The sequence below is a fragment of the Bombyx mandarina genome, chromosome A1 (genome assembly GCF_030267445.1).
Source record: "Bombyx mandarina strain Sakado chromosome A1, ASM3026744v2".
In the NCBI taxonomy this organism is placed as follows: Eukaryota; Metazoa; Arthropoda; class Insecta; order Lepidoptera; family Bombycidae; genus Bombyx; species Bombyx mandarina.
Window position 1 is genome coordinate 7774543 of NC_143234.1, and position 22602 is coordinate 7797144.

The window sequence follows — 22602 nt, forward strand, 5'->3', positions numbered from 1 at the left end:
TTTCAGTCTTAAAATCGAGAATCTCTAGTATTGAAGCTAAAGGATCACCTTTATCTGTACGCATGCGCAGTCTCCAGGATACTGTGGCTCCAAAATGTTTCTTTGTTCACAATTCAACACCATACTCCGTCGTGGGCGGACTGCCTCAAATTTCCCGTGATCGCTTCCAAACAGTTTGGTAAGTTTGTAGTTATAACACTCAATTAAGAGTATTCAAGTTAAAGTTGTACTGTTTTGCGTGCATTAATGTATTTACATTCTGCTGTCGTAAATTTTGTCGTTGATTAAGAGACAAGCTCGAAGCCTATCTAGTGCTAAGTGATTACCAGACCCATGGATGTCAACTAGGGTTTATGCCGCCAATTTAATGACACGAGGTCTGGTTCGAACTGGCATTAGAATATTATTAACATTTATTTTACTAAAACTAAAAAGTTGTAATAAAAAATTAAAGCTTTCATAAAAAAGTCTTAGTCTTAAATGTAGTCATTTATATAATTATTTAAATGTATGTTTGTCAGTGAAATTTCTTTTTGTCACATACGGTTAGTTAAGAAATACATATATTTTTAATATTTTTTACTTACTAAAGTCTGTGTCGATGGATGGACTTTTGTTACTCTTTCAGACGAAAACTACTCGTCGGATTTTGATGAAACTTCACACTGTTATAGCTTATACAACTTAGTTATACACATAGTATATAATCTTCTTTAAAATGCTTCGAGAACGAACAACTTTAGTCGGCTTTGGCTCGTCTTGAAAGACACAGATTGTAGATTGTTGTTTGGAATCAGGATCGTAGGCATAGATCCAAGATTCGTCACCACAGATGATGTCGTAGACGTGACTTGACCAATAAGGCCATAAAAATAACCTCGACATTGGGCACTTAACACAATATTCATGTATAATTTAAATGTATGTATTCCATCATTTTATATGTAAAATATTATATAATGAAAGTAAAAATCACGATATTAATCTCCGTAAAATTACAGCCAAATAAATAATAAACTCCTTATTTGGACAGTCTTGCTTTAAAACGTATTCTGACTCGTTGGTGCTCCGTTAGGTACAAACAAACATACCTATACATATATACATATACAAAGCCAACAAATGCACGGTAAAATCTCTAATTATTGGTTCCTATACAAGTATCTAATTATAACATAAGAACATTTTAAAAAGTAGTATTATTAAATTAAAAGTTATTATTTAAATTAGGAAAATTTTCAACATTATAAGTATAATACAAAGGTATTTGGGAGGCAGCGGCTTGACTCTGCTCCTAGCTTTACTGACGTCCATGGACGCGGTAACAACTCACCAAGTGAACCGTTTGCTCGTCTGTCTACAAGGGCAATAAAGAAATCAAGATAATTTATAAAATGCTGTTTATTTCTTAGCGTAATTTTTTTTAATTATGTTTATGAAGTATTAATATCAAAAGTACAAAAACCCTTATATTGATGGGTAAAGGGTCTTCCAAATATCCCTTTCGAGTACCTCAATGAGAACCAACCCCTGTCAATAAGTTACGGAAAACATTCCACGGTTTCAATAGAACGACCCTTTAAGCGGGTAGACACACATTTTGTTCTATACATACCTTTTGTGTATATGAACATACCATACCGATTACAGAGGTTTTTTCTTCTTTTTTTATTTTTTTTTATTGCTTAGATGGGTGGACGAGCTCACAGCCCACCTGGTGTTAAGTGGTTACTGGAGCCCATAGACATATATAACGTAAATGCGCCACCCACCCTGAGATATAAGTTCTAAGGTCTCAAGTATAGTTACAACGGCTGCCCTACCCTTCAAGCCGAAACGCATTACTGCTTCACGGCAGAAATAGGCAGGGTGGTGGTAGTTACCCGCGCAGACTCTCAAGAGGCCCTACCACCAGTAACCATTTAATTCCCATTAATATGTTGGTAATCCTTTGTGAGTTGGTTGTTTGGATTCATGAGTTTTTTTTTATAAATAAATAAATAAATAATAGTAAATAAATATTTACTAACAATCACGCCACGTTAACTGGTCCCGTGATAAGTTCGTAAAGAACTTGTGTTACAGGTACCATATAACTAAAGTAAATGTACGATTTTTATTATACACATACATATATTTTAATATATGTACATCCATAACCCTGGAAAAGACATTTTATATTTATCATACAAATATCTTCCCTTGGCGGGATTCGAACCCGCGACTCCCTTGTGTAGTGACCATGTCACTTACAGCTACACCAGACGGCCGTTATGTTTAACGTTCGAATCAATTCAAATGTATCTTAACATGTCGTTTTATTGTAATGAACAGCATGAAAATTCAAAGATGCCGTGTTCTACTTTACTATAGCTCTCATGTTTTAAATACATTTTTATAATATTTGATATTGCTAAAAGAAATATCAGTAAAAAAGCAGATCATTTTTCGTTTTCTTCTTTGTCTGTCAGCCGATTCGTTTATTTTGTGTAGTAGTATTGTGCATTTGTGTAACTGGTAGTAGGACCTCTTGTGAGTCCGCGCGGGTAGGTACCTCCACCCTGCTTGTTTCTGCCGTGAATCAGTAATGCGTTTCGGTTTGAAGGGCGGGGCAGCCGTTGTAACTATACTTGAAGCCTTAGAACTTATATCTCAAGGTGGATGGCGCATTTGCGTTGTAGATGTCTATGGGCTCCAGTAACCACTTAACACCAGATGAGCTGTGAGCGCGTCCACCCATCTAAGCAATAAAAAAAATGATAATCTTTAACAAGATTTAGTTTACCAGCAAAATCAAAGTTCCATTTACATTTTTTTTAAATATTCACCAGAAAAAGCTGATCATATAATAACATATTAATATAGAAAATGTCGTACACAAGAATCGTTGTCATGAGGTAGGTATTCGTATATATTATTGCATTTACTCCTCAGGTTAGAGCCCCGTGAGCTCACTTACTTGTTCTGCGAATCTAGTCTAATCCCTCAAGGTTACTAGAATAGGTAGGAAAGAAAAAAAGCATTTACGTTCACTAATAGATACACAGGTACTGCAAAATCAAAATGGGAAGAAAGAAAAAAAAGCATTTACGTTCACTAATAGATACATAGGTACTGCAAAATCAAAACGGAAAGAAAGAAAAAAAAGCATTTACGTTCACTAATAGATACATAGGTACTGCAAAATCAAAATGGAAAGAAAGAAAAAAAGCATTTATGTTCACTAACATAGATACTGCAAAATCAAAACGGAAAGAAAGAAAAAAGAGCATTTACGTTCACTAATAGATACATAGGTACTGCAAAATCAAAATGGAAAGAAAGAAAAAAAGCATTTACGTTCAATAATACATACATAGGTATTGCAAAATCAAAATGGAAAGAAAGAAAAAAGCATTAGCGTTCACTAATATATACATAGGTACAGCGAAATCAAAATAGGAAATACTAAACATATTTATCATTCCGAGATATTGCAAGAGCCACCGTCGAATACACTGGGAACGATAGGTACGAGATAAATCTGCGCCGTCGTATCAATGACCCGTGCAATTTGTCGTTGATCTGCTTCCATCATCCGGAGGGGAAGCCGACATCGTCCATAAATTCTTTCGCTCCTCGACAGCATCACAGTTCACATGTACGCGGCATTCTTTATTTTCTATCTGCTGTAGTGGTCTCATGGCATTCCAGTATGAGGCTTCGTTTGGAAAACACGTCGCGAAACCAGTCAATGTTGCGCGCGATAGTTTGACTTGTGTTTTGTGCTGTGCGGTGTGAGTGTGCCGTGAGAGGTCATGCTGTGTTCTTTATGTAAGCTCGTTTTTAAGGTTTGCACTAATAATGTGCTCATTCCAGGCGTTTATATACACCAGGGGTGGCCAACTCTATTAGAACCCAGATCTACGTCTTCTGACGAAACATTGTGCGATCTACCAATGACTTTTCCTGAAATTTAATGAAACCATGTAGTTCAGTATACAAATAAGTAGCATATTTACTGTTATTACAATAAGATTAAAATAAACCTGAAATTTATACTAATATTATAAAGAGGAAAGATTTGTTTGTTTGTTTGTATTGTATTGAATAGGCTCCGAAACTACTGAACCGATTTGAAAAATTCTTTCAGTTTAGAAGCCACACTATTCCCTAGAGACATAGGCTATAATATTTTTGAAAAAAATTAGGGATCCTTACTAAAATTCCAAAAATGTAACCCACGGTGTAAAAAATACTCAAAATATTCTTTTCATCGCGTGCCCTGTGAAAACTATTGATGATAGAATAAAATAATGTACTACGACTTTGTCGATTTATAAAAAGTGTCGCGACAGCATATTTGTAACTATTATAGTTATGCCGCAATAAGTGTTCTTTTATTTAAAAACATAAAACAACGTCAAATATCGTTGAAATTTTTGTTAAAGAACCGAACGGAGCCGGAGCGGGCCGCTAGTTTATAATAATAAAAGAGAACTATGGTCATTAACAAATGATACAAGATGAAGATGATGAGCGCAGAAGTTGGTGATAACGTTGCGTAGTTTGTTCTACGTATTTGTATTTTTTTATCTTCCCACGATCGACCGGTCGATCGCGATCTACCGGTTGGCCACCCCTGATATACACGAATAAAGTTGCGTGCTAAGCTATCAATGTGTACATATATCTTGGAATACCCAAAAGATATTTACTTATTGGTGGGAAATCGTTTTTAATACGCTTTTATTAGCTTCAGATGTATAACGGAATCTTTGAACATGATTTTGACCCCGTTCCAAATGTCGGATTAACTCAAAATTTGGTATACTTATTAAGGACCGATGACAATTCAATATTTCAAAAAAAAATAAAAAAAATTTGAAAAAATTGCAATTCAACTAAAAAATTAAGAATAAATAATAGTTTAAAAATACTATTGAATACGCTTTTATAGAAAATGCAACTAAAAATAGAAAGTAAATTTTAATAAATTTGAATTAAAAATAGTGTAAAAAAAGTGATTTTCTATACTAATATTATAAAGAGGAAAGATTTGTTTGTTTGTTTGTTTCGAATAGGCTCCGAAACTACTGGACCGATTTGAAAAATTCTTTTTCCATTAGAAGCCGACATTGTCCCTGATGAACATAGGCTACTTTTTTTTATTATTTTTTTAAATTTTTATTTTTTGGTTTCATGTGTGTTTTAATGTTTCCGAAGCGAAGCGAGGGCGGGTCGCTATATTGTATAAAAGCGTAGAGTGCTTTTCAGGATATTATCAAAATAACCCTTCTACTCGTATCTGTTCATAAAATATTTATAACTACTGATACCATGCACCCCACGCTTTTTTTACAGTAAAATCACTTTTTCTTACACTATTTTTAATTAAAATTAATTAAAATTTATTTTTTATTTTTTAGTTGGATTTTCTATAAATGCGTATTTTGTTAGTTTTTTTTAAACTATTATTTATTTGGTAAATCACTATAGATTCGAGGATAGATTTTTGAGAAAATATTAGGAAGCATGTTATATGGATATTGATAGCTTTTGGGCTTAAATGAGAAACAAAAAAAGGCTTTGCGATAAGTTTATTGGTCATACAATACAAAGAATGAAGCAGATAAGCATTATATGTGGAAACCAGAGTCCGAATGTTATTATTGATTGTATTTAAAGGAGTGTGCGAACGTTTTCATCGGTGATAGGGCGTATTGGGCCATTGAATATGCACCGCTATCTTACCGGCTACCCATAGACACAGCCCACTGAGTTTCTCGCCGGATCTTTTCAGTGGGTCGCGTTTCCGATCCGGTGGTAGATTCTGCAAAGCACTGCTCTTGCTAGGGCCACTATTAGCAACACTTCCGGTTTGAGCCCCGTGTAGGTGACTACACGTTAAGGCAAAGCTGAAATAGCCTCTCAAGACTATCAGTTTTTCAAAACGAGAACGTAATAGATAAAATAAGTTCATCCTGAGATCTCAATGATTAATGTTTGCAATTTCAATCGTTGCATGTAGACTAGTTTGAATAACAGAGCGGTCGATTTCGGAAGCGTTTAAATAATTAACCGACCATACACCAATCAAGATAACAGACAGACCGACGTTTATAATACAGACTTCATAATAAAATTGGGTTGTCCGATTCGTTTATACCTACAAAAACAAAAATATTATTTCAAGGTATTTAATCGTGCCACGTATGTTAATGTATATTAGTGATCCCCGCAGTAGTCGAAATTCGACTATAATTAATTGAAATTAAAAGCTTAAATATTATTATGGCTCTATTGTCAAGCACTATTATACTTCTATAATAATACAGATTTCGCCAAAACTACACTATAAATTAATAGTATTAAAGACAAACAATATTAATCTATTTTCAATTTGACCACAGACTAGGTATATAGAATAACAAAAGTTTCACAATTGACAATACACAAAGAGTATATTTATACGTATGTGTTGTGTCAAATACATGATAGTGTGTGTAATATTTTCTTTATTGATTTAATGTATTTTTAATGCACAATTTTAAAAGAATATTAGAGTTCTGCACTAATCTATGTTCTCTATAAGTGTGAGAAATTTCATACTTCTCCGTCCGCGCAATTTTCGTAAAAAGGAGTACAAAGTTTTTGCTTCACGTATTATTATATAGATTAATGAAAGAAATCGTCTAAAAATTCTTGGAAAAGAGTGATTCGAAAGGAATAATGATAATTCATACGTGATTAGTTTAAAAAAAATAATAGTGCGCGTTAAACTTCTTTCACGTGCACCAAGTGTGTAGAATTATGGTTTTCAACATTTTTCATCCTGAAATGAAATTTGTATTGTAACAGGGAATACTATGTATTAGAAAAACGACCTAGCTCAATTTGTCCTTTCTCTCTCTCCACGGTCGAGTGGTTCACGAGACGCTCTGTCTATTTTCTCACTCTCGCTCGTCGTAAATTGTATCTTTTCTCTCTAGCCGTAACGAATCTGTCGCGAGTTAAAATTTACTCTCAACGCGCCTTAAGAAGTTTCACTTCTATAGAAACCGTGGTTATGAAATTAGACGGTTATGCGAGGAGGGGGCTTCCTACACAAACTTGAACGGACCGTGTGAAAGAGGATAAGCGAGAGAAGAGTGTGAGTTCATAGATGACGTATGATAGACCTGAATAGAAAATATGACATGTCGTAACGACCCCACATTGTGGGATAAGAGGAAAAAAAAAGATACATGGTTATGTGATATGTTTATAGTCAAAAGCGAAAGCTATACTGACTAATACTGACAGCTTATATATAGCTTTAGTATAGTACTTATGTTTAGGTGTTTCAAAGTTACATGAGATCGAAATCTCTATTGATAGGTAACCCTTAAAATTTATTTATTTACTACACTTCATGTAAATTTTACATTGGCGGACTTAATGCCTTAGTCATTCTCTACCAGTCAATCAAAGGTAGTGCAGAGTGCATAGTGGTAGGTGCAATGAAATTTATATTAAGTTACAAAAAGTATATACATACATACATGCACACATAAATATATACATACATACATATAATAGTTTATACAGTATTAAAAGGAATATATTAATAAATTTCCTTGACAATTAACTTCATCTTAATAAGTTCATGACGATTCCGCTAACTTTTCCAACAACATTCGCTGAACCCTTAACTTGAACGCGCAGCGGTTAGTAATGGTCCTGATCTCGAGAGGAAGCGCATTCCATAGCAGAACAGATTGCACGACGAAAGAGTTACGAATATAATTAGAACTATGTGTGGGACAATGAATTAATAGGCTATTGAGAGAACGTAGGGCCCGCTCATGGCTGGAGTGAAGATATTGAAAATAGGGAGTTAGATAGGAAGGAGGTTCGGGGGACATAAGTAAGGAATGAAGAGTCGTCAGTGCACGTAAATTATGACGCTGCCGAATCGGTAGAAGTTAAAATTGCATCACTTAAAAACGTAAAGGTTATGGGAGTTAACAAACAACAAGGGTGTGACAAAAAACCATAAATGTAGGGTATAATCATGCTTACGGGTCATGAAAACCGAAGAAAATACAATAAATGCGGTGTCGTAAAAGTGATTCTGTATTATACAAGTTCAATTAAGGATCATCTCATATTTGAGTAGGATGTTGATGATAAGATGAGGTCTGAGAGATGAGAGAGATGAGCTCTTCAAGATCGACATTTTTTATAAGTTGCGCAGTGATTTTTGTTGGATTAAGTTAGTTATCATCCCCCATAGTCGTTTAGTGCGGTAGGACTCTAAAAATATTCTTAGGCCCACGATCTGTTCCCAACATCTGCAAACAGTCAAGTCTCTCGTACCCTGCGTGCCCCATAAGCGCGGAAATTTCGTAGGAGGTTCGGCTCCGTGTCCGAAAAAAAATGACCATCTCCCCTGCCCGAAAAAAAAGGACATTACATCCACCCTTCTAACTAAGCCCATGGGTCATGCGTATTTCTGCCACAAAACTGCGTTACAGCTTGAAGAGCAACTGCGTCACTCTAATAACGATACAATCAGGGCATCATTATATTAGACGGGTTAGTCGAATCCTGGTACTATGTCGCTATTAGAGCTAATGGCCATAATGAAGTGGTACCACCCTCCACCTTGAAACATGAGGTTGAAGATATCACGGCAGTTCCGCCATTCAAACCGGAACGCATGATAGATTTATGGTCATCAGAATAGATAGAGCGGTACCTTTCTAGGCTGGCTCAAAATATGACCTACCACCATTTAAGCCCCATTGATCACGTTATGGCATCTGAGCTTCTTAGTGGACCAGGTAGATCGCGAGCACATCTACCAATTGACAGCATTATATGAAAACATATGTACCTACCTGAACATAAAGAGGCGTTATTATTTCTATTATAGCGGCGATATTTTGTAAAGATATAAAGTACATGGCTTCGGCAACGAGACGTAAAAATGTACGTCGTAAAAACGGTGAATCACCTTCCGTACCCTTCAGAGTGTGAGCGCAGTAAATATGACCTTTTATTGGATACCGTTTTATGGATCTCCATTCCGAATTATCGTTTTAATATAATCGAATATTCTTATCTCTATCTATTACCAAAATGGACGAAATTTGACTAAAACCCAAATCGCACTAACGACCATTTCAAGAAAATTTTACATTCATACAAGTGCCGACTAAAAATATTCGGTGCGTTGGTCTATTGAGCAAAGCCCTGTCTTTCGCAATTTACTCCAAGTCATTTTATTTTTGGTTCTAATTGATATGTAAAATTATACCTTTCACTCTTTATTTTGCGCTCTATATGCATAAAGCTTGGTCTATTTAGGAACTGTAAAGTTATATTTGTAATATTATGTAGTATATTATAATATACTTAGGTATATTAAATTTTTATAAATTATAATTTAATTATTCACTACATAGTATAATTAATATAAATTAATTTTTATAATAGTGATTAGTCACTACATAGTATAAAACAAAGTCGCTTTCTCTGTCCCTATATCCATATGTTGCTTAAATTTTTAAAACTACGCAGCGGATTTTGATGCGTTTTTTTTTAATAGATAGAGTGATTGAAGAGGAAGATTTATATGAATATAACATCCATTAAATAGTGGAGAGATCAATAATAAATTACAGTTTCCGAAGCGAAGCGAGGGCGGATCGCTATCACAATATAAATACATAGTTCATCGGCAGCCATGTCATGGCAAATTAGAATAACATATTCAGTGAGATAGTGACGAATTAATTTCATTATGAAAGTGACTCATTTTGACTGAATTACTTTTTCAAATTTTAAATTTCCATTTGGCACATTTTTGCGAAACGGTATTAATGTCACGTCACATGCAAGTCTAATGCAACATTTTAATTTGGAATCAATAAAAACCGTAACCAATGTACATTCATTTGTTTTGCAGAATCTCAACAACATACTTCTAGCCTTCGTACATTATATAAAAATGTTGATTCAGTTTACTTAATCTAAATTAAAAGTAAATAAAACGAAGGATTGGTACGAAAAAGTATTGGATTGATAACACAAGAGAGAACAAGATAAAGAGATGGACGTGAAAAACGATGATATTGAACTTAGCGTGCAGGGAACAAGCAAGCCAAGGTAAGGAAAAGTTTATATTACCAATACGGCGTAATGTAAGTTCACATTCTCACAGTATATTGCCTGGTTCTATCGCGAAACTATCAGAATCCAATTGGTTTAGCTAATTTCATGAACATACTAAGGCGATTGCCGCCACCCGTCTTGATACGTGAACCATGACGGTGATACCGGCCCATGCGGGTTTATGGTATGCCCTGTCAGTAACATTGCTGAAATACAATGTTTTTGGATTTAGCTTTATTACATTGTTTATTTCCTCCTACACAAATTGATACTTAATTTGCAGAGCTTGATAAAAGTAATAGGTTAGATGTTCGAGATATTTAAAAGTATGTCTATTAAAAATCACTTAAATGGTAATAAAAACTTTCGTAGTGACGTCGAGATCAAATCCAATCTGCCGGAGCGAGAATCCTGGGCCAGCAAGCTAGACTTCATCCTTTCTGTAGTTGGCTTGGCCATTGGACTTGGTAACGTTTGGCGTTTCCCTTACCTCTGTTACAAGAATGGCGGGGGAGCCTTCCTCATTCCTTACTTCCTTACACTCTTCCTCGCTGGTATACCGATGTTTTTCATGGAACTGGCCATGGGACAAATGCTGACGATTGGAGGCCTCGGCGTTTTTAAGATCGCCCCGATTTTTAAAGGTGAGTTAGATTCGATAAGTAATCTTGAATTTGTGATTTTAATCTCATAATGATTTTTGAGAGAATGAGTATTGGATTTTATTTTATCGGAATTAAGTATCTGTTTAGACTGAACCTATTTGGTAGATTTATTGAGGCAAAATTAGAATTTAGAATCGTAAAATTAGAATTTAGTTTGTAGATAATACTTTTTTATAAAAGATAATAATACTGCTTACTCAACAAAATTTCCATGGTTCGAAAACAGATATAATAAATCTTTTATCGTGGTGATCCTCAGTATTGTCGTCAGGATATTAAATAAAAGAATTCATATTATTGTATTCCATGGGATTTCTTACAGGAAATTGCTATAAATTATATTGAAAGGTATCCTAAATACGTCCCATTTGAATTATTTAAAGCGTCTCAAAAAGTTATACTTCTTAAACAGATACATAATTATTAGAAGTCCGTAGTCGCGCTTAATATGCATTTCACTATTCAAATTGACTTTGAAGCATTTGTAAATATTTCGGAAGGTCAATTGGATTTTGGAGATGTCACAAAAATTCGAACCCGAAATCTAGAATTTAACGATCAAAACTTCAATCAATTGTAAAATACTTATTTGTTACCTTGAACGATCCTTTTGGAACATCCGAAATCAATTTGCAATTCCAATTTAGAATGATAAAACGGGATTTTGAAACAAAGAGACAATGGGATTATCTCGGAATTGTTTCTTAGTTGCGATCTTTGAAATGTTTCAACACAAAAGAGTTAATAATTTCAAACATCTTTTGCATTCGATTCATTTTGAGGTTTCAGAAACAGAAGATCCAAATTACGCTTTGATTTATTTTTCGTTTTTAAGCTGATAGATTTTTAGGTTACTGTTACCTACTAGTCTATCTTAAAATAGTATTAATTATTGGTAATGGTGCTTTCGATTCTAATCCGGTAGTGGATGAATTCGCGAAGCAGCTGCCTTTGAACTGCTACGTCTCCTTCGGAAGCATTTCAAAAACATTGGATGAATATTGAACATTTCGTATTAAATGTGCATGTTCGAGATCAGTCTAGAAAATACCTACTTTTACCGCATTTGCCACTGCCGAGTATCTTATTTATAAATTTACAGAAAAACACTTTAGTAGAATAAAAAGCACAAAATAACTCGCCATTATGGTTTTGACCATTGAACTTTCTTTTTATTATTATTTTATAGGCATTGGTTACGCTGCAGCCGTGATGTCCTGTTGGATGAATGTTTACTACATCGTAATTCTGGCCTGGGCTATATTTTACTTCTTCATGTCGATGCGTTCAGGTAATTATGCATTTCAAAAGTGTGCACAAATATATGTTATTATCGTTGGTAGGACGTATTGTGATCCCATCCGGGTAGGCTCAACTGAATATTTCTGCCGCGTTGTCATGCGTTCCAATTTGAGGATATAACAACGCTTAGAAAATACACTTGAGATCTCGGGATCATGTTTTAAGGTGGATGACGTCATACACGTTGTTAAGTCTAACTCCGGTAATCTCAGCCCCAGGCGGTTCCTGGGGCAATTTTTCCATCTTGTGTATAACGTACTCTTTAAACAAATGAAAAAACAAACCATAAAATTTTCTTTTACCAATAGAATAAAATTTTCTTTTACCAATAGAAAAATTAGTTTAAAGAACGTGTTTATAGAGTATCTTTTCTTAATAACTAGCCCTGATGATTGGTGATTAAAGTATTCTGACCTGATGATTCAAGTATCCATTACTTTCATTCAAATATACCTGCACCTAATTGTTACCACGCAGATGTTCCTTGGCGTAATTGCGACAATTACTGGAACACACCGAGTTGCGTGAACCCTTACGATCGTAAGAACCTGACTTGCTGGTCTAGCAAGGATATGTCGACTTATTGCATCCTCAACGGCAAGAACTTCACCAAAGCTATGCTCTCTGATCCGGTCAAGGAATTTTGGGAGTAAGTATTCCATTGTTTATCCTGTGTTCTATTTAACTCATTATATGCGCTAATTTGCGCTGCTTTCTTGATCGATTTTGACCCGATTACCGCCAAACTCACCGGATCATCTGGCAAATCAGTCCAGCTGTTACGGAGTTAAGTGGGAACACACATAGACTTTAAATATACATATATCTGTATAAAATAATTGAAACAAGTTTATTCATTATGTAACCATTCATATACCAAAATGAACTTAACAAAACATAGATTCTTATGACACTAAAGTTTATTCAAAATGACCTCAGTGATTTTGAATACAGGCCTTCAATCTGCGCGGCCAGTCGTCTATCGCAGCACGAACGAGGTCCATGTCAATATCGGCGGCTGCCTTAATCAAGGATGTCTTGAGTGACTCCAAATTGGGATGAGGTTTTGAGCACGCCTTTTCCTCCTTTACCTCCTTTTCCGCCATATCTTGTAATCTAACGGATTCAAATCTGGACTGGAGGAGGGCCAGTCTTCGTGCCGGATGAAGTCGATTTCACGCGCCGCCAGCCAGTCTTGTGTGCTCTTCGCTCTATGAGCTGGCGCCGAATCTTGTTGGAATACCCAGTGCCTGTTATTGAACATGATATGAGAAACAGGTTCCACAAGGTTCGTCAGGACTGTATTTTGATACACAACTGCATTCGTTTTTACACCTTTCTCACAAAAATGTACCTCTGTTAAGCCCCAATAAGAAACTCCCAACCATACCATGAGCGAGGATGGAAAATGACCTCGTTGGACACGCGGAATACGGTTGCTCGCTTCTTCACTACTGTGTGCGTACACTTTATCATTTTGTTTGTTGTAGCTCTCTTCTACGGTAAAATTTTTTTCAACCGAAAAATGAATTTCCCGATATTTTTTTCCCGCGTACCGCTTCAACAAAGCGCGGCATCTCTTCAGTCTCAGGTCCATTAGACGAGCATTCAAACGATGTCCTGTTTTTCTTCGATATGCCCGGAGCCCTAAGCTTTCATTTAACACCCTTTTCACCGTGGTTCTGCTTAACCCCATCTGCAGGGCCAACAGTTTCTGCTTACGTTTGGGAATTCCTTGAATTCGCGCCTTCACAGCTTTTATCACTGCTGGAGTCTTAACAGACCGAGGGCGATCACTTCTTGACCTGTCATCTACACTAGAGTCTTCATTGTATCGTTTGATGGTACGATAAACGAATCTTTCGGTCATATTCAAATTTTTCAGTATGTTAAAAATTTCAATTGGCGCCTAACCGCAACGATGCAACGCAATAACTGCAACACGGTCATCTTTAAGCGTCCACTCCATATTTAAAAATGAGTAAAATTCTAAAAATTATACATTTTTATTTTCATGAACAATTCGAAATTCGAATTCAATAAACTTTTTTGTGGCCAGCATTCTAAAAGAAAAGTTTTTACTGTGTGACAATACTTATGACCTGACTAGTTATTATTAATATTGACAAGCTATTTATTGTGAGTGCTGCCTGATTTATTTTAGGCATTATCATATTGGGCAAGTTAGCGATTAAAACAGTATGGTTGGCGCAAATTAATTGAAGTTTTTGAATCAAAACAATTTAAGCAGTTTTTGGAACTTCATTTTGTTCGCTACTTTGCGGGGCCTTATTAAAAATACATTCAAACCGAATGTTATTAATACTAAGTTCTGTGCTGGGAGTTGGCGCCTCTTATATCAGCAACAGATAGGAGTGCGATCGTAAAGAATGCTGGATAAGTAAGCGTATCATAAATACGGAATATCCTATTCTTAGTTTTATATATGGGTCGATTGGGAGATTTTGCAATATATATGTAATTCATAGAACTTTATCAGAATATTTCTATTCCATAAATCATCCCTGACGTGACTAGCTAATTAATTAAGATTTAGAAGAAAAAATAAGTGTCTTGCTAAAAAATTCCAAATTTTTTGATGGAAAACTTAGTTAAGGATTTCCTTGGAAGAACTTAAAAAATGAATGAGGACCACGTAATCTATTATATCACTGACTATGATTAAGTCAAAGAGTAATACGAAAAATTTGCAAACATTTTGTACTACAAAGGTTGGAAAATAAAAACAAAGTCTGCAAACCGTATAATTCCACAGACGCCGCGCCCTACAGATTTCATCAGGTATCGAGCATATTGGCAACATCCGCTGGGAATTAGCCGGGACCTTGCTTCTCGTTTGGGTTCTGTGTTACTTCTGCATTTGGAAAGGAGTGAGATGGACAGGCAAAGTTGTTTACTTTACTGCACTGTTTCCATACTTTTTGCTTACCGTGCTGTTAATTAGAGGTAATTATTTAAAAATAAGTTAAAATTAAAATTGCTGGACGCTTAAATATGTGTTTATGCATGATGTTAATGCATTTTGTTTTTATTCCGTATATAGGTGAACAAGTTTACGGACATCTAGTTAGGTGGTTATCGGGGCCCATAGACCTTATATGATGAACCTGATATATATATTACGGTATACCTGTAAGCCCAGAAAATTCATAGTAAACCTGCAATAAAACTTACAGTAAATTAGCCGTGGGTAAACCCGCTAAGTCTATTTCTGAAATCAAATAATCATTGGTTAGAAAAGAGTGTCTGCGTGAGGATAGACTATGTTGAAAAGAATATGAGAGAGAAAGGTGTGAATGATGATGGTTTTTTTTATGACCCTGAATAGAAAAAGATAACATCCTGCGCCAACATTGGGATAAAAGGAAGAAGAAGAAGAAAGAAAAACAAACTTAGAAATAAATATTTGGATCACATGCTTTCGTGATCGAATATAAAATATTTTGACTTCCTATTTCTGAGAATTACTTACTATATAATTAATTAAGCCGAATTGCGCGTTCCACACATGAAATATCGTTCAAGAATAAGTTTTTCAAAATCCATAATAAATTGTCGCCTATTCACATTTTCGTTGAATCCATTCGAAAAATCTATTACTGAACCCATCATTTTATCGGCCAGGTATAACGTTACCGGGAGCCTTGGAGGGGATAAAGTTCTACGTGATGCCAAACATGTCCAAGCTACTGGAGTCTGAAGTATGGATTGACGCTGTCACTCAAATCTTCTTCTCGTACGGATTAGGCCTGGGAACTTTAGTAGCTCTTGGTAGCTACAACAAGTTCACGAATAATGTTTACAAGTAAGCCTTGGTATTTTTAATTATTTTATTTTGTTATTAATATTAAGTATGGGCACAATTTGGCAACCGTTACAGAGAAGTTTTATAGTTTATCTTACATTACTTAAATTTTTATCCCATAAAATAAAAGTGATTAACTCGTTTTTGTAGCGAAACAAGAGTTAATAGAGCAATTACGAAAAACCTATCTCTGGGTTCATAAGTGAACTAGTGGGTCCAGTTACTATTAGTTACCACTTAGACTATGGTCCAGTTATTTATAGTTAAACTAACGAGAGAGCTACCGAAGCTACCACTGTCACACCTACCATTTGAGCAACAAATCCACACCGCTTCGGACAACAAATTATAATATTACTTCTGTAGGGGAATGATACCGCCCCGCTTAGTTTACTATGCAGTTATTGTGCAAGGTAAGGTAAGGCAAGTGTAAGATTTATTGGGTGATGAAGGAGGAGGCGTGTGCGTTGGTTGTTTGTTCCTCCATAAACCTCATCTGAGTGACCAATAAAACACTGAGTATAATTACATGTTTATTCACGTCAGCGACCGCGGTGGATCGCTGCACGTTGAATACTGACTGATTAACGTATGCTGCTCATTACTATATGCACAATAACTGCATAATAAGCTAAGCGGGCGGGGTATCATTCCCCTACACTTCTATAAATCAGACTGATTCGGTGGTGCTGTAGTTAGCGCCGCTGACACTATTGCTGTAGGGTCGTGGGTTCGATTCCCACATCGGGCAAACGTTCATGTGATGCACAGGATTTCTTTGCTCTTTTTCTGGGTGCTTATTATATTACACGTATATAAATATTGGGTGTCAGTCTCTCGTACCCATAACACAGGGAATCCTGATAAAAGGCCAGATAACCATACGTGATTTGTATCATGTTATTTATTAATATTTATAAACTCAACCTTTATAATATTATAATGACTTTGTTTTCCAGGGACGCTCTGATAGTCTGCTCTGTTAACTCCAGCACGTCAATGTTTGCTGGTTTCGTCATATTTTCTGTGGTTGGCTTTATGGCGCATGAACAGCAGCGTCCTGTTGCTGAAGTCGCCGCTTCTGGTAAAGTTGGCTTTTCTGCGTTTGCTATTGCATTTCCTTATCCAAAAAGTATATAACGTAGTACATATATATTTTTGCAACTTTACCGAAGAGTCATTTAAAGTTTGCAAAAAATATCATAACAGATAACTATTTGAATGTGGTAAACTTAATTTAAGTTCAATTAAAAACAGCGAATTTTATTGATAGTAATACCCAATAAAACGGACATTTAATTACAAAGATAAATGTCCCGTATCAAGCGAAGTGCCGCTTAAACCAAATAGCCTTTCACCCCTCAAAATAATAATAAGGTAGTTTTTTATAGCCTTACTAAGAAGACGAGCATACGGCCCATCTGATGGCCAGTGGTTACCAGCGTTCATGGACTTCAACAATACCTAGTCTTACAGTCATATGACTGATTGGACTCAACTCTCTATTAGCTTACATCCATTTTATTCCACTTACATGGGATATTAACTAATGGAAGATTTGTGTTGAAATAAAATAAATATGACGAATGATTAATGATGAATTAATTATGCGGAAACGAAGAATACATGTGACGAATTTATAACGGACGCTGAAAAAATTAATAGCCATATACCGTCTTCGGCATTAAAACTGTATAATCTCAAAACTTACAAAATTTTACAGGAAAGTGTTTTAAAGGTTTAACATATGATCTTTTTAATATTAATCATCTTTGCAACATTTATTTTTTAGCTTTTTTTCAGTTACATTATCTGTCTTTTAAAGTAAAATAAAATTATGTTTTAATTTTGTTAATAGTAGTCAAGATATAGGTAAACTAAAAAAAAAACTAAAACTAAACTACGCTCTTTTGACAGTATTTATGAGAAAAATACTGGTGATAACGAATGATTCCGCATATCAACACAATTTCGAATATTTTGGAAATTGTACACTTTTAATGCGAAAAGACGATATGTATATTTCAGAGTAGAATTTCACAAAGCTTCTTCCGCTTATGTTTATTTATATATTTTGTATTTCAGGTCCGGGCTTGGCATTTCTGGCGTACCCATCAGCCGTCCTCCAGTTGCCAGGTGCACCGCTCTGGTCTTGCCTGTTCTTTTTCATGTTACTCCTCATTGGCTTGGACAGCCAGTTCTGCACCATGGAAGGCTTCGTAACCGCCGTCATCGACGAATGGCCTAAACTCTTGAGAAGGCGAAAGGAAGTGTTCATTGCAATTACGTGCGTTATTTCCTATCTGGTCGGATTGTCTTGTATCTCTGAAGTGAGTTTATTTGAATTATTATTGGCCAGTTTTTTTTTTATTGCTTAGATGGGTGGACAAGCTTACAGTCCACCTGATGTTAAGTGGTTACTGAAGCTCATAGACATCTACAACGTAAATGCAGCCACCAGCCTTGGGATATGAGTTCTAACGTCTCAGTATAGTTCCAACGGCTGCCCCATCCTTCAATCCGAAACGCATTACTGCTAAAATAGGCAGGGTGGTGGTACCTACCCGCGCGGACTCAAAAGAGGTCCTACCACCAGTAATGATATGAGCGAGAGAGAGAGAGAAGTGAGCGTTGAGATGACGGCTGATAGAAGAGAATGGAAGAGAAAAAGTGCCGACCCCACCTAGTGGGATAAGGTGGAGAAAAAGAAGAAGACTATATACTAAATAAAACAAAACTGGTTGATATTGTTAAGAGAAGAAGTACTGAGATTGGTCATTTAAAACTCATTATATTTTTTTAGGGCGGCATGTACGTTTTTCAAATCCTCGACTCGTACGCTGTCTCTGGTTTCTGTCTGCTGTTCCTCATTTTCTTTGAGTGCGTCTCCATCTCCTGGGCCTTCGGCGTTAACCGTTTCTATGACGGGATCAAGGAAATGATCGGATACTACCCAATGATTTGGTGGAAGTTCTGCTGGGTTGGATTCACTCCTGCCATTTGCATTGTGAGTATAGTATAGTAAGATCGGATAATTTTATAATAAATAATTTACAAGTATTATAGTAAAATCTACCTGATTTGTGACTATTTTTTACGCCTGATCTATTAAATACTATCAAATAAAATCAATCAATAAATAACTCAGCTTTTTAAATTAATATATTATAATAGAACCTTATATGTAAGTAAAATTTTAAATAAAAAGTTCCACCAAAGTACAAATTAAAACTGTATACACATTTAGAAAACACTTCACAAACACTTTAAAATTCTCAATTCGCTTCTTCCGCTTCGCTTCAGGTGATCCGTTCGCTGTTTCTTTTCGAGTGGTTCCGATTACTGACTGACTGCGTGCCATCTCTGCAACGCTTTTATAGCCGATACGCCATCCCTAAAACTACCGAGAGCATTCCTCACAAGTCGAGCACTAACAATAGATGGCTTGTACTTCTCGAGCGTTCTAGATGTTACTAAATCATTTGATATTCGTTTCGGCTATCAGGCGATAGATGGCGTTACTCTTACCGGCGTAACAATACTATGATTAGGGAGTGATTCTGGAAATTCGATTCATAATTCTAATTATAATGACAACTTTTTAATTATCTGCTCCTAATAGTTTATAGAATTAAGTTATGGCTTGCATAATATTCATAAGCATTTACGTTTGGTTGTTTGATTACCACTACTGTCACACTACATATAAGTTTTCAACCAACGTCTACGATTACTGTCGTAGAATAATAGTGTGAGTGAGAGAGTGATGTTCAAAAAAAAAGTGTTTCATTGAATTTCAGAGCGTTTTCATCTTCAATCTCGTGCAGTGGACTCCAATCAAATACATGAATTACGAATACCCCTGGTGGTCCCACGCATTCGGATGGTTTACCGCTTTATCATCGATGCTGTGTATCCCCGGGTACATGGTGTACCTGTGGCGTGTCACCCCCGGAACCTGGCATGAGGTAAAATTTTTTAATCAGATTATTTTAAAGCAATAAAATCCCGTTCCTCGAAATTCTGCCATAAATAGGTTACGCATTGTGGTTTGACGGCTGGGATAGCCCATAGACTAGACATAGTTAGAGACTACATATAATAGACACACAATTGAGATTTCAACCTCAGGATTCAAGGCTTCCAAGTTTTAAGTAAACGGGTACTGGGGAATTTTTAAAGGCAATTCGTCATGAGAACGCCCGTCCATTAACTGAATGTTTTTATATAATATAAGCGGGCTGCTCCGGCTCCGCTCGGGTCTTTAACAAAAATTTCAACGATATTTGACGTTGTTTTATTTTTTTAAATAAAATAACACTTATTGCGGCACAACTATAATAGTTAGACATATGCTTTTTGTAAATAATAATGTGTTCTACAAAATCGTAGTACATTATTTTATTCTATCATCAATAGTTTTCGCAGGGCACGCGATGTAAAGGATATTTTAGGTAAATTTTTTTAACACCTTGGGTTACATTATTGGAGTTTTATTAAGAATCCCTAATTTTCTTCAAAAAATATTATAGCCTATGTCACTCGGGAATAGTTTAGCTTCCAAATAGTGAAAGAATTTTTCAAATCGGTTCAGTAGTTTCGAAGCCTATTCAATACAAACAAACAAACGAATCTTTCCTTAGTATATCAGCCTTGATCTGAGTACTCAGGTATTACTGTCCTTGTTGTCTTTTTTTCAATTATTATTATTGTTAAATCTTGTTGATATATTAATGTAATGCATGCTGTGATTGCCTCTAATTAGAGTTGCAGTTATCATATGCTCTATACATGTCAATGTTATTTTATGTCTTACTGTAAGCCCTGTTGGTAATCCTTAAATAAATAAATTTGTAAATTTAAAAAAATATTAAAATCGGTAATTATTATTCAAGAAATTCAACACGATCGTACGCATTCCCGAAGACGTGCCATCTCTACGAACAAAGATGCAAGCTGAAGAACAAGCAAAACATGGCAAAGCTTAGAGCCGCGAACATATGTATGCAAGTTCATGATAAGTTTAAAATGGGAATACTGATTAAAACAAACCAAATAAATTATCAACATAAAAACATTTGGACGAAAATTATATCTTGTTACTTATAATAACATATGTGTAATGTAGTTAAACTATTTTTTGTATCGCAACGCCGCCTGCGATATAAAAAATACGTTGGGATTTCATTTGCCATCTAATTATTTTACAATGAACTTGCATAGTTTCTGAAGGGTACCTAAAGGATTTGAATGAAAGTATAACAACAAATCGAAAGATCCGAATGTGTTATTATTTATTCTTAAAAGTTGTTGAATAAGTTTTCAATAAATAATAACGCATATGTACACACGTTAATATGTAAACAAATATATTCTAATATATTACGCACAAATATAACTTATGACGTGCCAAATTATATGCCAATTTATTTAAAAGATGATGAATAGATTATATGATAAATAAATTTATTTACCAAAAATATTTAGATCCCCGTCATCAAACCGGGCAAACTATTTAGTCAAATTATTTAGATGTTACCCAAAATATTTATCTCGAATAATATTTTTGTTATTTAAAAACATTAATATTTTAGCGTAAGACAATTTGATGACTTTCCGATATCCGCGACGCGTTCATGTATGTTCACATTATATGCTGTATTTTTAATGTATTTTTAAGTATGAATGATATTAATTATTATTGTCTTCCATGTAGCTAATGCTTTAGATTAGTTTTAAGATATTATGTGGCTAAAATCGAGACAACAGAAGAATATGTGGACCGAAATTCTAAATAATTTGTGGCTCAAACGCAAATTTGAGTGATGATATAAAATTTTTGATATAAAATAGGTACATTTATTAATTTCCATAAACAAATATTTCTACATAACTGAGAGAAAGAGAGAGAGAGAATACACTTTATTGCACAAAAAAACACAATTTACATTCAAAAAACAATCAACTGAATTGACTATAAAGGCACTGTCGTAATTTTAGCCACGTTTTCATTTATAAGCTCAGCCTAGTATTTTCTAGAGTTATACTAAAATACTATTTTATCCTTAAAAGGGCTAGTTTATGCTAATTATTGATGTTTAAAATGAATAAAAATTCTATTATGATTAAAGCGCACTTCGACGCGTGAATTTTGAATCTATATGGTGTTAAATGTGAATGTATTAGTGTTCTAAATATTTAAAAAATACTTAGCTGTAATTTATATTATATACTTAGATGGTTAATTAATAAATATTTAATCTTGTTATTTGATTATGTTAATTAATTTTAGTTTGGTTAATCAGCTTTAAATACCATTAATTTATAATAGCCTATTTAGTTTAGTTTAAATATTATATTTTATTCGACAATACTAATGTGTGAGACCAAAGATATTTGTGCTAAAATTTAACAATCTTCTTAAAGTATACTGTAGATGACTTTTATTAAAATTTTGAGAAATTTATCTTTGAACAATATTTTTATGAACTCTTTTTACATAGCCTGGGCTGTTTTTAATTCGTTCTAAAAGTTTGTGTAATATGTTTTATTTACAAGACTTAATCTTATATTCTCTATTAAATAAGAAATACTATATTCTCCTGTACTCTTTAATAAAAGAACATCATTTATTTTTCGGTAAATTTTTATCATTGTTCTTTGTTTTAA

At 34.8% G+C, this 22602-nt stretch overlaps 1 protein-coding gene across 2 annotated transcripts; it reads left to right on the forward strand.

Annotated features, from left to right (window-relative positions):
• Positions 1-101: 101 nt before the first annotated feature.
• On the forward strand, positions 102-21773 carry Gat (sodium- and chloride-dependent GABA transporter). Of its 2 annotated transcripts, none has more exons than XM_089739412.1 (12): positions 102-178; positions 9935-10134; positions 10513-10784; positions 11995-12096; positions 12585-12756; positions 14884-15074; positions 15753-15933; positions 16893-17017; positions 18019-18263; positions 18737-18940; positions 19734-19901; positions 20829-21773. In XM_089739412.1, exons 2-12 carry the CDS (start codon positions 10079-10081, stop codon positions 20919-20921), a joined length of 1809 nt encoding a protein of 602 aa, XP_089595538.1. In that variant the 5' UTR covers positions 102-178; positions 9935-10078; the 3' UTR covers positions 20922-21773. The 2 variants fall into 2 exon arrangements, with proteins under 2 accessions (XP_089595538.1, XP_028044250.2); XM_028188449.2 differs by lacking the exon at positions 102-178 and adding an exon at positions 3605-3813.
• Positions 21774-22602: the final 829 nt, after the last annotated feature.